A 17,139-nucleotide genomic window follows, 5' to 3' on the forward strand; every position below is an offset into this window, starting at 1 on the left:
AGGTTCCGAGGGACGCGCGCACTTCCGGGGTCGTGTTCGCTGGCGTGCGGAGTGTGCGGGGTGTCCTGAGGAACGCGGTCGGTGAGTTGGTGGGCATATTTCGTTGTTTCACGAGTCCTCTTCTTTTCCCTGTCGCGCCTGGTTGGGCTCCCCGCTTCATTTGGGGTGCGGTGTGCGTCCTTGGGGATGGCCGAGTGGCAAGAGAACCGTGTTGCGCGTGCTCGCGTTTGCTGCTTCCCGCGGCCGAACAGTTCTTGAGCGACTTCTGCCCTGTCTCAGCAGGTACCATGTTCCTGACCGCCCTCCTCCGCCGCAATCGCCTTTCTGGCAGACAGTGGATTGGGAAGCACCGGCGGCCGCGGACCGTGTCTTTCCACGCGAAGCAGAGTATGATCCGTCGCCTGGAGATAGAGGCGGAGAACCATTACTGGCTGAGCATGCCCTATCTTACCGCGGAGCAGGAGTACGGCCACGCCGCGGAGCGCAGGGCGGCGGCCTTCGAGGCCATCAAGGCGGCCAGCATGTCCAAGTTCCCCCCCAACAGATTTGTGGTAGACCAGCTCGACCATCTCAATGTCACCAAGAAGTGGTCCTAACCCGTAACCACCACCTTTCAGTTGGACGGATTACAGGGCTGCCACCTCTTGACCCGATTCTGGAACCGAAAAACTGTAACCTCTGGGGAGACATAAAATGAGCATTTCGACCAGCCTTATTGAACAGCAGGCATGAGTGTAGTCTGCGTATAGAATATCTGGGGCTCCAAACTCTTTAATACTTCATAGTCCTGTCTAGTCCAGTCTGTCATGTTGTTTCCTTTTCCGTTACCCTGATGGGAAGATACAAGAGATTTCCTAGGTCACAGAGGTTATAAAATGTATTTTGGATGAAAACTTCCAAAAAAGCTACAAACTGTGGTTTTGAATCTGTGCTTAAGTATGAGATACTTGATGGGGGCTTACCTTTCTTCAAAAGAATAATTGCCTAAACATAATTTAAAAAAAATTTTTTTTTCAGTTACGCATACACCTACAAATAGCATTTTCTTCTGGGATTGCTACTAAAAGACATTTAAATAAAGTAAAAGGTACTCATCAGAACTGCCACATGAAGTTGTATTTTAAAAACCTCTTTTGAGGTACCTGGGTGGCGCAATCGGTTAAGCCAGTCTAACTCTTGGTTTCCCCTGAGATGGTGATCTCAGGGTGGTGAGATCTAGCCCTGCATAGGGCTCCATACTCTGGGGGGAATCTGCTTAAGATTCTCTCTCCCTCTGCCCCTACCCCCACCTCAAATAAATAAATCTTTAAAAATAAAAATTTTTAAAAACCTTTCTGGGATGTAATAACCTTACAGTCCACCAGTTGAAGATGTTTGTTTTTTCAAACCTTTTTCAGAATGTAATAGTCAAGCACTTTACAGGTGTTACCAAAAATAGTAATCCTATCACCTGGGGCTATTTTACATGTGAGGAAATATTTAAGAAACTTGTCCAAAATCATACCCAATAATGAATGAGACTTGGATTTCAGTTTCTGTATAATCTAGAAATCGTAACTGCTATGTATATATTTAATAGAACATTTTCAAAACACATAGAAGAAAAATAACTCAATCCCATTACCCAGAGATGAAACATATATTGAGTCTATATGGATAAATAGAATTTAGAGCTAGAAACTTAACATTTAAAGATCATGATGCATATTGCTAGTGGCTTTCCAAAAAGATTATAGAAAAGATCAATGTATGAGAGTGCCAATCTCATTTGCCAACATTGACTGTTACCTTCATTAATATGAATGATTCGTGATTTACATTTAAATATCTGCCGTTGGGATGTATAGGCTTTGGTGGACATACTAGTTTTTTTTTTCTTTTTTGATTGATTGCACCTGAAAAGTACCTGCCACATGATAGTTGAATGCTTAACCAAGCTGAACTGTTATTAATATGTCATTCTTAGTGGTGTATAAATACTTGTTGAATGCTTTTTGTCGTTTACAGAAATGTCTGATTCATATGAGCAATTTAGTTTGACCTTTTATTTTCATATCTGGAAATGGTGACAGCTGATGCTGTTTAGGAGAAAGGTGAGGGAAGGGGGCTCAGGGGACCTGCTTAAAACTAACTATGTTGCTTTGATACTCATGTGACTCAGAAACTGACTTTGGAGTTTGAAAATGCAATGGTTAACTTGAATCTTAGAGAAGGAAAAAGATTCTAAAATCTTGAGTCTGAAGAAATAGAAGGCAGTTCATGAGAAGAGAGGTATTTTATCCCCACTGTACAGGTTAGAAACTGAAGCTCAGAAATGTCAGCAACATTCCCATGTTCACACAGCTAACAAACAATAAAGGTAGAATTCAGGACTAGGTTTATCTAAAGACCATATTCATTTTAATGTAGTACACTAGCTGCTATAGCTTTGATTTAAATCACTTCTTGGCCAAAGCAATACTGTTGAAACAGTTGACTTTTCTCCTTGAAACTCTACAACTGTTACCACCATAGCCATCATAATCTTTTTTTATCAACAACAGAGTTCATTGCCAGCCAGCTGATTATATTGTAATAAAATATGTGCCAACCTGTACATTATGAACAGTCACTCCTTTCTATCTGTAATACAGCTACAGCTCTGTGTATCATCCAGTTGTTCACTTTGCAAATATTTATGGAAGATCTGTCATGACATCCTGATGCTATTGATCATTAAGCTCAAGGAGTTTACTGTCTTACTGGATAAAAGGCACAGTGTAAGTAGTACAGCATGAGATCGACTTCATGGATATAAGTATAAGATATAATAAGAATCCAGGGAAATGGTCATTTGTCAACCTCACCTGAAGAGTCAGGAAACTAACTTCAGAAGAGGTGATCTTTGAACAAATTCTTAGTTTGCCTGGTAGGAAGTAAAGGTAGAAGTAACAGTCTAATGATTAGTCATGGAATTGCCAGTAGTTTAGTTGCCATATAGGGTATTTGTGAGTGGGGAAGAGAAGTGATAGACAATGAGGCAAGGTGGAGGCAGTGACCAGATTGCGAAGTTCTTGTATGACACTTTAAGTAGTTTTTTATCCTATAAGTAATGGGGAGCTGTCAAAAATGTTTGGTTAAATAATGGGAAGCATCGTGGAGAATGGCTTGAAAGAAGAAATGACTAGGAATAGAAAGACGTGGTGGCTATTAAAATAATCAGTTATGTACTGAAATTTGGATGGTGGGGGTAGAAGGAGGTTAAGAGAATTAACAGAAGTTTGTGACCATTTGTATAACCCCTAATTTTCTGCTTTGGGTCCCTAAGTGAAGGGTACTTTATGATTTAATCAGGATTATACATACACCTTCAGTGCTTTGCCTTTCCAGTGTATTCCCTGGAAAATCTCCTGGATGAACCCGACCATTTGCCTTTTGTTGAGAACCAACTTAACTGCTGAATATTGCTGGAGAAAATCACTTAATTAGGATTATTAGTTTCTGTTTAAAGCTAAGTTCTGCTTAAATGACCACAAACCCCATATTGGAACTCAACACTGCCCAGCAACCTTACCAAGTGAATTAGTTTGCTAGAGCTGCCAGAACAAAATTCACAGTGGTGTGAACATTTATTTTTTCACAGTACTTGGAAGCTGGGTGTTTTGAGATCAAGGTGTTGGCAAGTTGGTTTTCTCTGAGGGCCATAGGAAGGATCTGTTCCAGCCCTTTTTCTTTGCTTGCAAATGGCTGCCTTGCTGTGTCTTCACATTTATCATGCTGTGCTTACACGTGTCTGGTATCAATCTGTGTGTCTAAATTTCCTCTTCATATAAGGACACCAGCCATATTAGATTAGGGCCCACCTTCATAGCCTCATTTTAATCACCTCTTTAAAGACCTTAACTCCAAAATCAATAACATTTTGCGGTACTGGGGGTTAGGACTCCAACATATGTATTTGGGGGTCACAAATAAGCCCATAACATGTTTCTCTGATTGCTGTAATTCCTATTCAGTGTGATAAATTTTCTTCTCTCCAAAAGCCTACCTGCAGGCCTTCCTCCATCATCACTCTCAGCTGAGGACCTAGGCTCATATTTTACTGATAAAACTAAAGCCCATGGATTTGAATCCCTTCATCTTCACAGCACCAAATCGACTACATGTACTAATTTTCTCTCCTTTGTTAAAATCAAGGGTATGTCCTTTGTTTCCAATGCAATGCCAGAGTTTGTGATGATTAATTAAACACATAGGTTTCTCTCTTCTCTCCCAAAACCTTGGTGAGGTGACAGTGAAAACATTTTTAAAATTATTAACCCTTGAGAAGAAAGGGAGAGAAAACAATAGACAAGGTATTTCAATGAATATTTTGTAAGAAATAAGGATGTCTGGGATGTTGACACAACAAAGGGAAGAAAGTTGTAATCTATAAACATCTGTAGAAGAGGAAAAGAGCCAAGAAGCTCAAGAGGGAGGCAGCTGGATGATGAACTCCAGCAGAACTAGTGAGTAAAACAAGAATGAAAAAGGCATGGAATTTATACAGGAGAGCAGGGAAGGAAAGTTCCAACATAACTGTTTCGAAGTTGTCTAGAAGTCAATAGGTCCAGATTGGAGCAGGAGGTTGGAAGACTCAGGAAGGAGAGTCTCCAGGAAAGTAAAAGGAATGATGTGTTTGACTTTATGCAGAGTATCATTGATAGATCTGTGGCAGAAATAATAGAGCTTTTAGGGAAAAATAATTCTTAGAGGCATGGAAAACCAGGCTAATGAAAGTGAAAGGCAATTAACAGGAGGAAAAACACACTGTGTAAGAAAGAAATGGTGATTATAATACACTATTTTGTAGCATTGAACAATACTTGCATGGTCATAAATAGTGTAAATGCTGTTCATTTCATTTTTAAAATTGTAGTTCTGTTGAGATAAGGGGAATAAAGGGAGTGGCTGTATGGGAGAATTTACCATGGTGTAAGATTCATAAATAAGGTTTGAAATAGCTAAATCGGGAAATAGTATCATACATAGTAAAAGAAATGAAAAAAAATTGATACTCCATTTCTGAAATTGTGACAATGCCTACTCACTGAAAACAAGTAAAAATCTATTGATTTTTTATTTTTTTTATTAATTTTTTTATTGTTATGTTAATCACCATATATTACATCATTAGTTTTTGGTGCAAATCTATTGATTTTTTAAATCAATCTTTTTTATTGACCTATAATTTATATATCATCAGCTCTACTTATAATATTGTAGTTTAATGACATTATATGTAACCATCACCACAATCCAGGTATAGAATATATCCATTACTTAAGAAGATTCTTTTTTTGGGGCGCCTGGGTGGCTCAGATGGTTGAGTGTCTACCTTCGGCTCGGGTCGTGATCCTGGGGTCCTGGGGTCGAGTCCCACATCGGGCTTCTCCCTCTGCCTCTCTCTCTCTCTCTCTCTCTCTCTGTCTCTCATGAATAAATAAATAAAATCTTTTAAAAAAAAGATTCTTTTTTCCTTTTTCTTAGTCAATCTCTCACCAACCTCACCATTCCACTCTTGGAAAATACACACACACACACACACACACACACACACACACACACACACACGCAAAACCCTTGGTCTTAGTCCTGAACAACCGTTGATTTGTCTTCTGGAACTATACATAGCCAGATAGTCATTTTGGGATTTTCATATAAATTGGATAGAAGATATGTGTATTTTCGTATCTGGCTTCTCGCAGCATAATATTTTTGAGATTCACCCATGCTTTGGTGTAATAGTAGTTTTTTTTTTTCTTTTTTTCCAAGAAGTTGTCCAATGTACGGATAAGCCACAATCTAACAATGTCCTATTGATGGACATTTGGATTGCTTTCACTTTTTTGTTATTATGAATAAAGCTGTTATGAACATTCCTTTACAAGTCTTTATATGGACATACGGCATTTGGTTTTTTGTTTTGTTTTGTTTCATTTTTTTTTCTGGTAAAAACCCAGCAGTTCAATCTCTGGGTTGTAAAGTAAGTGGATATTTGACTTTTTAAGAAATTGCCAAACTGCTTTCCAAAGAAGTATTATCCTTTTACACTCCTACCAGAAATGTATCCAGAATATATAAAGAATTTCAATTTCTCCAATACTTGATTTTGTCAGTCTGTTTCCTAAAGATGAGCCATTCAAAAGATTGTGTTATGGTATTTGTGGTTTTAATTTGCATTTCCCCGATAACTATTATGTTGAGCATGTTTTCAGGTGTTTATTGCCCATTTCTATAAATTTTCTTAAGTGTCAAAATCTTTTACCCACTGTATATAGATCATTTGTCTTTTTGTTTTTGAGTGATAAAAGTTTTTTATATATTATGGTTACAAGTCTTTTGTCAAATATTTGTTGAATGCTTATAAATGAAAATGATAATGTGTGAGATGTGAGTTGAAAAATACACTACCTGAGATCAATAGTAGAAGAAAAGATTAGTGAACTTGAAGACACAGGATCAGAAACTAACCAAGGTGAAAAGTGAAACAATGAAAAAAGAAAGACTAGAAAATGAATACACTGAATAAGTGATCTGTGGGACAATTTCAAGTGACCTATTATACATTTAATTGGAGACTCCAGAGGAAGAGAGAGAGAGGAGGGTACACAAAAAACATTTGTAGAAATAATGGCAAAAAATAAATAAAAATGTAATGAATTCTATAAAACTACACATCCAACAAACTCAAGAAAAATGAAGAAAACTACACTAAACACATCATAATGAAATTGGTTAAAATCAGGGGCCCCTGGGTGGCTCAGTCAGCTAAGCGTCTGCCTTCGGCTCAGATCATGATCCTGGGGTCCTGGGATCGAGCCCCTGCTCAGGCTCCCTGCTCAGTGGGGAGTCAGCTTCTCTCTCTGCCCCTCTCCCCTCATGCTCTCTCTCTCTCATTCTCACTCTCTCAAATAAATAATAAAATCTTAAAAAAAATTGGTTAAATCAATCACAAAGAGGAAATCTGAAAAGGATCCAGAAAAAAGGAAAACGTGTGTAGAATTAAAGAATACGGGAGACCTGGACAGACAGTTTCTCCTTTGCTGTCCCGCCCGCTGCTCCCTTGCAATGTATTCAATAAACATATATCTCCTTTAAAAACAAAAACAAAAACAAAAAAAAACTAGCAGATTTCTCATTGGAAGCAATGTAATCTAGAAAACAGTGGAATGTCACTTTTAATGTACTGAAACTTAAAAAAATAAAAAGCTGTCAGCCCTAAAGTAAGCAAAAACCAATGCTATAGAAAGCAAAAACAATGGAGAATATGGATCTCTTATAAAAAATCAATAAAATCGATAAAACTCTGTCCAGGCTGATCAGGAAAAAAGAGAGAAGATACAAATTACTATCATCAGAAATTAGTAAGATGACATCAGTAGAGTTTCTACAGATTTTAAAAAGATAATAAGGAAATAATTATGAACAACTTTATGCCAACAAACTGGGCTAGTAGATGAAATGTACAAATCTTTTAAAACATGCAAACTATCAAGCTCTTTTATGAAGAAAAAGATAACATTAATGGCCTTTTATCTGTTAGATAATTGAATTTGTAGGTAAAAACTTTCCCACAAAGAAAAATCCAGACCCAGATAATTTCATTGGTAAATTTTACCAAATATCTCTGGAAGAAATAACAATTCTACACAAACTTGTAAAGAAATTGAAGAGGAGGGAGTACTTCCTGACTCATTGTATGAAGCCAGTATTACCCTGATATCAAAACCATAAAGACTTTATAAGTTAAGAAATCCACAGAAATAGCCCCATATACATAGATTAAAAAACCCTCTAAGTAAAATTTTAATAAATCAAACCCTATAAGGTGTCAAAACATCATGACTAAGTGAAGTTAGCCCTTGAATGGGAGGTTAGTTTAGCATTTGCAAATCACTCTAATTTACCAGATTAACACACACATTATCATATCTTTAGATCTAGACAAAAGCATTTGACAAAATCAACATCCAATCCTGATAAAAACACTCAGAAAAGTATGATTAGAAGGAAACTTCCTAACCTAACAAAGGATTTCTAAAAATGTATAGAAAACCTATTGCTAACATCATACTTACTTGTGAATGAACTAATTGTTTCCCCCTAAGATCAGGAACAATGTTAGGATGACTCTTCTCACCAGTATTGTACTAGATTATATAGTCAGTGTAATAAAGCACTAGGAAATAAAACCCATCCAGATTGAAAGTAAGAAATAAAACAGTCCTTAACAAATGATGTTTGTCTATATAGAAAATGACAAAAATGCTACCAAAACCAAGTGAATTTAGTAAGGTTGCAGGAACGAGATCAATACTCAAAAATCAACTGTATTTTTATATACTATCAATGAACAAATTAAAATTTTAAATGCCATTTCCAGGGGTGCCTGTGTGGTGCAGTGGGTTTAGCATCCAACTCTTGGTTTCAGCTCAGGTTGTAATCTCACTATTACGAGATGGAGCCCACACTGGGCTCCATGCTCAGTGCAGACTCTGCTTGAGATTCTTTCTCCCTCTCCTCCTGTCCTTCCCACTTATGCTCACTCCCTCTCTCTCTAAAATAAATAAATAAATCTTTAAAGTGCCATTTCCAGTAGTACTAAAAATATGAAATACAGGGTGCCTGGCTGGCTCAGTCACGTGACTCTTGATCTCAGGGTTGACAATTCAAGCCCCACATTGGGTATAGAGTCTTCTTTAAAGTATATTAAATAATGAGTGACTCAGTTGGTTAAGTGTCTGCCATTGAGCTCCCTGCTCAGCAGGCAGCCTGCTTCTCCCTCTGCCCCTTCCCCCACTTGTGCTCTCTCTCTTGTTCTCTCTCAAATAAATAAATAAAATCTTTTAAAAATATATGAAATACTTAGAATAAGTCTGAAAAAATGTACAACACCATACAGTGAAAATTATAAAGTGTTTGAGGGAAATCAAAGAAATCCTAAAGAAATGAAGAGATATTCTATGCACATTGTTCAGAAGAGCCAATAAGGTAACTATGCCAATTTTACCAAAACTACAGTATCAATACAATTCCATTTCAAGTCCCGATAGGATTTTTTTCTTATTTTTAGAAATCGACTAGCTAATTCTAAAATTCATATGGAAATTCAGAGGACCTAGAATAGCCAAAACAATTTTGAAATAGAAAAACAAAGTTGGAGGACTTAATACTACCAGTTTCAAGTCTTAATGTAGAGCTTCAGTAATTAAGGGAGTGTAGTGTTGACATAAAGATAAACAAATAGGGGCGCCTGGGTGGCTCAGTTGGTTAAGCCTCTGACTCTTGATCTCAGCTCAGGTCTTGATCTCAGGGTTGTGAGTTCAAGCCCTGCATTGGGTTCCATGCTGGGTGTGGAGCCTACTTAAAAAAAAAAAAAACACACAGATACATAAAATGGAAGGTCCATAAACACACCACATGTATATAGTCTATTAATTTTTAACAGACAGACAAAGGAAACTCACTGAAGAAAGGATAACCTTTTCCAAAACATGGCGCTGGAACAAATGAATATTCTTATGCAAAAAATGATCTCCATCTGTGTCTCATGTCATATCCAAAAATTACTTCAAAATGGATCATGGACTAAATATAAAACCTAAAATTTGTATAAAACTTCCCATAGAAAACATAGGGGAAAACTCTTTGGGACCTTGGGTTAGGCAAAGATTTCTTAAATGTGTATGAAGATCATGATTTATAAAATCCAAATTTGATAAACTAGAATTCATCAAAATTAAGAACTTCTGTTCTTTGAAAGACACTCTCTTAAAAGAATGAAAAGAAAAACCAAAGACTGGAAGAAAAATATCTGATGAAGGACTCATATCCAGAATATGTAAATCATTCTTAAAATTCAATAACAAGAAAACAACCTAATTTTTTTGAATGGGCAAAGTATTTGGACAAACACTTCATCAAAGAAAATAAATGGATTGCAAAAAAACCCAAAAAACAAAAAACCCATGAGCAAATGCTCAATATCATTAGTCATTAGGGAAATGCAAATTAAAACCACCCTGATATACCACTACATATCCATTAGAATGTGTAAGATTTAAAAGACTGGCGCCTGGGTGGCTCAGTTGGTTGAGCGACTGCCTTCGGCTCAGGTCATGATCCTGGAGTCCCGGGATCAAGTCCCACATCGGGCTCCCTGCTCAGCGGGGAGTCTGCTTCTCCCTCTGACTCTCCTCCCTCTCATGCTGTCTCTCATTCTCTCTCTCTCAAATAAATAAATAAAATCTTTAAAAAAAATAAATAAAAGACTGACAATACCAAGTGTCATCAAGGGTATGGAGCACCTGGAATACTTACATAATGGTAAGAATGTAAAATGTTGCAGCCGCTTTGGAAACAGTTTAGAAGTTCCTTAAAAAGTTAAACGTACAATTATCATGACTTAGCCACTCTACTTCTGGGTATTTACCTAAGACAAATGAAAGCATGTGTTCATAGAAAGGCCTGTACCTAAATGTTCATATCAGCTCTATTGTTTTAATAAAAAACTAGAAACAAGTAACTTTCTTCTTTTTTTTTTTTTAAAGATTTTATTTATTTGACAGACACAGCAAGAGAGCACAAGCAGGGGGAACAGCAAAGGGAGAGGGAGAAGCAGGCTCCCGGCAAAGCAGGGAGCCCGATGCAGGGCTCGATCCCAGGACCCTGGGATCATGACCCGAGCCGAAGGCAGACGCTTAACCATCTGAGCCACCCAGGCACCCCTAATTAAGTAACTTTCAATTGATGAATGGATAAACAATTTGTGGTATATCCTTGTACAAATGAATACGAATGAATGATCTGATAAACACAATAATATGAGTGAATCTCAAAATAATTAGGCTGAGTGAAAAAAGTTAGATGACCCCATAAAGTACATTCCATTTATATAAAATTCTAGGAAATGCAAGGATCAGTGTTTGCCTGGGTTTAGAGATGGGTAGGCAGGGAGAAGCAGGAGGAAGGGATTACAAACTGGCATAAGGAACTTTTGTGCGTGGTGGATATTTTCATCTTGATTGTGGTGATGATTTCATAGCTATATATGTAAAATCTTATCAAAATGCACATTTTATGTATGTGTATTTTATTCTATGTTAATTATTCTTTAACAAAGCTATTTTAAAAATTGTCAAATATTTCCCAAAGTGGTTTTAAAGCAGTTTACATTCCTACCAGCAATGTATCAGAGTGGTTTTAATTTGTACTTGTCTGATGACTAATAATGTTTGGCATATTTTAACATATATCTTGGCTATCTGTGTAGCTTCTTTTCTGAAGACCCTATTCAAGTCTTTTGCACATGTTTAGATTTTTATTAATGAATTGTAGTTGTTTTCTTAATATATATTTGATACAAGTCCTGTGTCAGAAATGTCTTGTGACTATTTCTTCACAGTCTGAGACTTGTCTAATTCATTTTCTTAACAGTTTTTCAGTTAGAATTTGTCAATTTTGTCAGTCTAATTTATCAATTTTTTGGTTATTGCTTTGCGTTCTCTCTCTCTCTTTTTTTTTTTACGTAAGCTCAACACCCAACATGGGGCTTGAACTCATTACCCTGAGATCAAGAGTCACATGCTTTACCGACTGAGCCAGCCAGGCACCCCTTGGGTTCTAAATCTTTACCTGTGCCCAAATAATGAAGATTTTCTTCTATTTTTCCCTCTAAAAGCGTTTTAGTTTTACCTTGTATATTTAGCTTGATGCTCTATCTCTCCTATTATTTTGTGTATGGTATCAGATAGGAATCAAAGTTCACTTTTGTTTCACATTTGGATACTCTGTTGGTTCAGTATTGTTTATTCAAAAATACTTCCCCATTAAATTTGTATCGCATTTTTACTGAAAATACATAAACTATATGAATGTACATATATTTCTGGACTCTATTCTGTTCCATCCATTTGTTTTGTGATTATGCCCATATCACACTGTCTCAATTATTTTTGCTTCAGGGTAAATTTTGAAGTGTAACTCCTACAATTTTGTTCTTCTTTTTCAAAGTTGTTTTGGTTCTTTTAGGTCCTTTGTGTTTCCATATACATTTTAGAGTCAGCTTCTCAGTTTCTTAAACATAAAAGAAGCCTGTTGTGATCACAGTTAGGATTGTATTGAATCTACAAATAAATCTGGAGGAGAACTGACACCTTGAAAATATTGAGTCTTCCACTCCATGAATGTGTTCGTTCTCTCTCCCCATTTATTTAATCTTCTTTGTTTCAGCAATGTTTTACAGTTTTTAGTGTAGAAAACTTTCATTTCCCTTAATTTATTATAACTATTATATGCCTTTGATACTCATATAAGAATACAATTGATTTTTTATATTGACCTTGTATCCTGAGCCCTTGCTAATCTTATTTGTTATAGCAGTTTTTTTCATTGTTACCAATTCCTTGGAATTTTTAAAGGAATTGTCATCTCCAAATAGGGACAGTTTTGCTTATTTTCTGTTCCTCATGCATTTCATTTATTCCTCTTGCCTTACGAAATAGGACAGAACCTCCATAATAGGATAGGAACCTCCAGGATTACAGTGAATAGAAGTGATGAGAGTGGATATTTTGCCTTGTTCCCTTGAATTCCTGGCTTCCTGAGCATTTTTACCATTTATGATACCGAATTTTATAAAATGCTTTTCCTGCATCCACTGATAGAATCATTTGGTTTTTCTCCATTATTCAGGTAATATGTTAGATTATAGGGGTTGATTTTAAGATCTCTAACCAATCTTGTGTTTCTGAGATAAAACCCACTTGGTCATGATATATATTATTCTTTTTATATATTGCTGGATTTGATTTGCTTTGTTTGGTTAAGGATTATTTTGCCTATTTTATATGGGAACTTAATCTATTTTTTGTAATGCCTTTGTTCGTTTTGGTATTTGAGTTATGCCATATGTAAAATAAGTTGGGAGCCTCCTCCTTTATCTTCTGAAAGATTTATGTAACATTGGTATTATTACTTCTTCAGATGTTTGATAGAATTCACCAATAAACAATCTGAGTTTGGAGTTTTCTTTGTGGTGAAGGGTTTTTTCCCCATTTTGCTATTCATCATTATTTATTCATTATAGTGAAACATCTATTAATTGCTTTTCAGAACACAGTTTTTTTCCGCTAATAAGTCTCTGATTTTCCTCCAGGAAATTATCCCTCCTTTTTCAGTCTTTTGCTGCAGGTGGGGCTCTTCCTCCATCTCAAGAATGGAGCCAGTGAGCACATCGCACACCTGTAGTTGAGGTTGGTTCAGCGAATGTTATGTGATCCACTGAGAGTCCATGGGGTGCAATGATGATTTTCTTGGAGTGCTGGGTTAGAGAGACTTCCTATTCCTATTGGATACGAACCTCCAAATGTTAGTAATTATGGCCGCTGAAGCCAGTTTTTCAATCACATGTAACATGGAGCCAACTCTAAGTTATTGCTTTTTCCATCTTTTTCTTTCTTCCTTCCTCCTTTCCTTCCTTCCTTCCTTTTATTTCTTTCTTTTCTTTTCTTTCTTTCTTTCTTTCTTTCTTTCTTTCTTTCTTTCTTTCTTTCTTTCTTTCTTTCTTTCTTTCTTTCTTTCTTTCTTTCTTTCTTTCTTTCTTTTTCTTTCTTTCTTTCTTTCTTTCTGATGTTGCAAGAATCCTTATTTTATCATTTCTTTACTGTTTAGGCATTCTTTCCAGGTAGGTCTGCTGGCAATGAATTCACTTATGTTATTTATTTATTTTTTTAAGATTTTATTTGTTTGACACAGAGAGAGACAGCGAGAGAGGGGACACAACCAGGGGGAGTGGGAAAGGGAGAAGCAGGCTTCCCGCGGAGCAGGGAGCCTGATGCGGGGCTCAATCCCAGGACCCGGGGACCCTCGATCAGGACTCAAAGGCAGAAGCTTAACGACTGAGCCACCCAGGCACCTCTCACTTACTTTTTTAAATTGAAGTATAGTTGACACATAATGTTACATTAGTTTCAGGTATACAACACAGTGATTCAACGTCTAGTCTAAACCTTATGCTGCTCTCACCACAAGTGTAGCTATGATCTGTCACCATGAATTCACTTAGTTTTCATTTGTCTGAGAAAGTCTTGATTTCCCTTTTATTCCTGAACAATATTTTCACCAGATATAGGATTCCGCATTGATGGTTCTTTCTCTCAGCACTTGGAAAATGTGTCACTTCCTTCTTGCTTCTTATTTTCAGATGAGAAATCCAAATCCACTGCCATTCAACTTGTTTTTCCCTATAGGTAAGGTGTCATTTCTCTCACTGCTTTTGAGAATTGTTTCCTTTTAGTTTTCAGAAGTTTGATTATGATCGGTGTTGGCTTGGATGTTTTATTGTTTGGGGTTCACTCAACTTCCTAAATCTGCAAGTTTATGTATTTTGTCAAATTTGGGAGAATTTTCAATCATACTTTTACAAATACTTTTTCTGCCCCACACTCTTTTTCCTCTTCTTGAACTCCAATAATGGGAATGTTAGATTTTTTTGACACAGTCCCACAGGTCCTTGAGGCTCTGTTCTCCCCCTTCCACCCCTGACCCTGAGTTCATTTTCTGTTGTTCAGATTGGTAATTTCTATTATTCTATTTTCACCTTCCCTAAATCTTTCTTCTGTTCCCTCCATTCTACTGTTGAGTCCATCCATTATGTTTTCTACTTTGGTTATTGTATTTTTCAGTTGTATAACTTCCATTTGTTTCTTCTTTATATCTTCTGTTTCTTTGCTGAGACTTTCTATTTTTCATTTGTTTCAAGAATATATGTAATTGTTCCCTGAAATATTTTTATGACGGCTGCTTTAAAATTCTTGTCGGGTAACTCCAACATGTCAGTGTTGGCGCCTGTTGTATTTTCTCTCAAGATGACGTTTTTCTGGTTCTTGGTATGATCGATTTTTTATTGTATCTTGGACATTTTAGGTATTATGTGACCATGGGTCTTACTTAAATCTTCTGTTTTAGCAGGCCTCCTCTGACACCGTGCCCCCTAAGGAAATAGGTACTGTCTCATTTCTGCCAAATGGGTGTGAAAGTCCAGGTTTTCCATTTGACACTCCATTGGAGAGCCTCATTATTGCTGGGTAGAGGCCGTATTTGGGATCCCCAGGAGGCTTTCACTGACACCACCTCTGGTTGTTGAAGAGGTCCCTCCTTATTGCCCCCTCCCCCTGTAGTCTCTAATGTCACTGTGTAAGAGGTGAGGTTTCATTATTATTGGATGGTGGTGAAAGCACCAGTTTGCCACCTGGCTTCCTCTTAAGCCATCCCAGCAGGAAAGGGGGGACACCTCATGACAGCCGATTGAGAATAGAAATCTAGGCTCCTCACTGGGCTTTGCTGATAGGGTAAGTGGAGGGCTGCACTTTTATGGTTTTGTGTGTGTGTAAGTGTGCTGTTGGACTTAGTAAGGGAGTTACTGTCTAAATGTTTTGTCTTGGTAGGTTGCTCCTTCTTGCTCTTTTGGCTAGAGAACAGGCTTTTTTTTGTCTGCTCCCACTGGGGTTTCCACACTGGCAGCTTCTCCAACACCCAGTATCGGATATATGAGGCAAAAAGAAAACCTAGGGAACTGCCATGTTGTTTCTTGGGTCCTGAGGTTCCCAAATGGTCTGCCTTCTCTTCACTTTTCGGACACTACTTCTACATAATATCCAGAAATTTTGGTTGCACGTAGTGGAAGTAATACCTTTATTCACTCTTGTTCTGGAACTGGAAGTTGTGTAGAAGTTTTTGATTACATATTCACTCTTTGTTACTCAGATTGTTTCATCTTGACATCAGTAGGACCTGTAGTGAGTATCCTCTTCATTACTGATATTAGTAATTTGTGTATTGATCAAGACCTTACTGATCAACTTTAGATATTCTTCCAGAGAACTTTTGGTTCTGTTAGTTTTTGTACTGTTTTTCTATATTCTATATTCTACATCATTATTCTCTGCTCTTTATTTTTACCTTTTTTTCATTCGAGTTTAATTTGCTTTTCTTCTTCTGGCCCCTTAATTTAGACAGATCAACTTTGAAGGCTCTCTTTTAAATGTAAGCATTTAAATCTGTAAATTTCCTGTATGCACTGCATTAGTTGCACAAGACAGATTTTGATATTTTGTATTTTCATTATCATTCAGTTCAAAATATTTTCTAATTTCCTTTGTGATTTCTTTTGTCACCCATTGATATATTTATGTGCTATTAAAAGACAAATTGTTCCTGAATTTTTCAGTGTTCTTGCAAAGTCTTGACCTCTTGAGCTATAAAATTGATTTTAAGATGTTTACTTTTATCACTCTGCAGTCATTTGTGCCTGAAAGGTAGAACTAATTGTTGCCACCCAGAAGATAATAAATCTTTTCTTATCTTTTTGGGAGCCAAATGGTTACATTCCAGAGTAGGGGGAGAGACTAATGGAAAGGGTGATTGAATAACCCAGACCTCAGGAGTCTCAGGAGTGATGTTGAGCATTATCTTCCTATTAGTCTCCCATCCAGGGAAATATTGTTGCATTCCAAGGGGTGAGGACCCAGGATCCTGTCTTCTCTCTTAGGAGCACAGAAATTCTATGGAGGTGGAGAAATTCATATTTCAGGATTCCTGTTTGATGGTACAATTGTTCCACCACATATGTAGGTTTACACCATCTGACCTGCATTGTTTGCAAGGTGTTAGGCATGGGGAGACTAGTGTTTCTGCTAATATCTATATAAATATGTAACCATGCAAGAAGGGTAACAATTCTTTAGATGTTTTATTGCTATTAATTTCTAATTTTATTCTGTCATGGTAATAAGACATTGAAAAATATTTCAATCTTTCAAAAAAATCTTTTTGAAAGATTTTATTTATTTGAGAGACCGAGATAGCAACAGAGATAGCGAGAGAGAGCATGAGCGGGATTGGGGAGGGAGAAGCAGGCTCCCCGCTGAGCAGGGAAGTCCGATGTGGGACTCAATCCCAGGACCCTGGGATCATGACCTGAGCTGAAGGCAGACGCTTAACCAACTGAGCCACCCAGGTGCCCCTAGTCTTTCAAAATCTTTGAAATTTTTTTATGGCTCACCATGTGGTCTTAGTGAACAACCCATGTGTTAATGGAGATAAGTGCATTCTTTTTTT

At 37.1% G+C, this 17,139-nt stretch overlaps 1 protein-coding gene across 2 annotated transcripts; it reads left to right on the plus strand.

Moving 5' to 3' along the window:
- On the plus strand, positions 1-2,596 carry MRPL57 (mitochondrial ribosomal protein L57). 2 transcript variants are annotated; one of them, XM_028107921.2, is made up of 2 exons: positions 1-81; positions 280-2,596. In XM_028107921.2, exon 2 carries the CDS (start codon positions 288-290, stop codon positions 594-596), a length of 309 nt encoding a protein of 102 aa, XP_027963722.1. In that variant the 5' UTR covers positions 1-81; positions 280-287; the 3' UTR covers positions 597-2,596. The 2 variants fall into 2 exon arrangements, with proteins under 2 accessions (XP_027963722.1, XP_027963728.1); XM_028107927.2 differs by having other exon boundaries at positions 283-2,596.
- The last annotated feature ends 14,543 nt before the right edge of the window (positions 2,597-17,139 follow it).

Source organism: Eumetopias jubatus, unplaced genomic scaffold, assembly GCF_037043125.1.
Source record: "Eumetopias jubatus isolate StellerSeaLion01/CBP00866 unplaced genomic scaffold, mEumJub1_p1.0 scaffold_3, whole genome shotgun sequence".
Taxonomy (NCBI): domain Eukaryota; kingdom Metazoa; phylum Chordata; class Mammalia; order Carnivora; family Otariidae; genus Eumetopias; species Eumetopias jubatus.

Bases quoted from the DNA above. Each gene is read 5' to 3' on its own strand.
- MRPL57 (XM_028107921.2), top strand. From the start codon at position 288: ATGTTCCTGACCGCCCTCCTCCGCCGCAATCGCCTTTCTGGCAGACAG.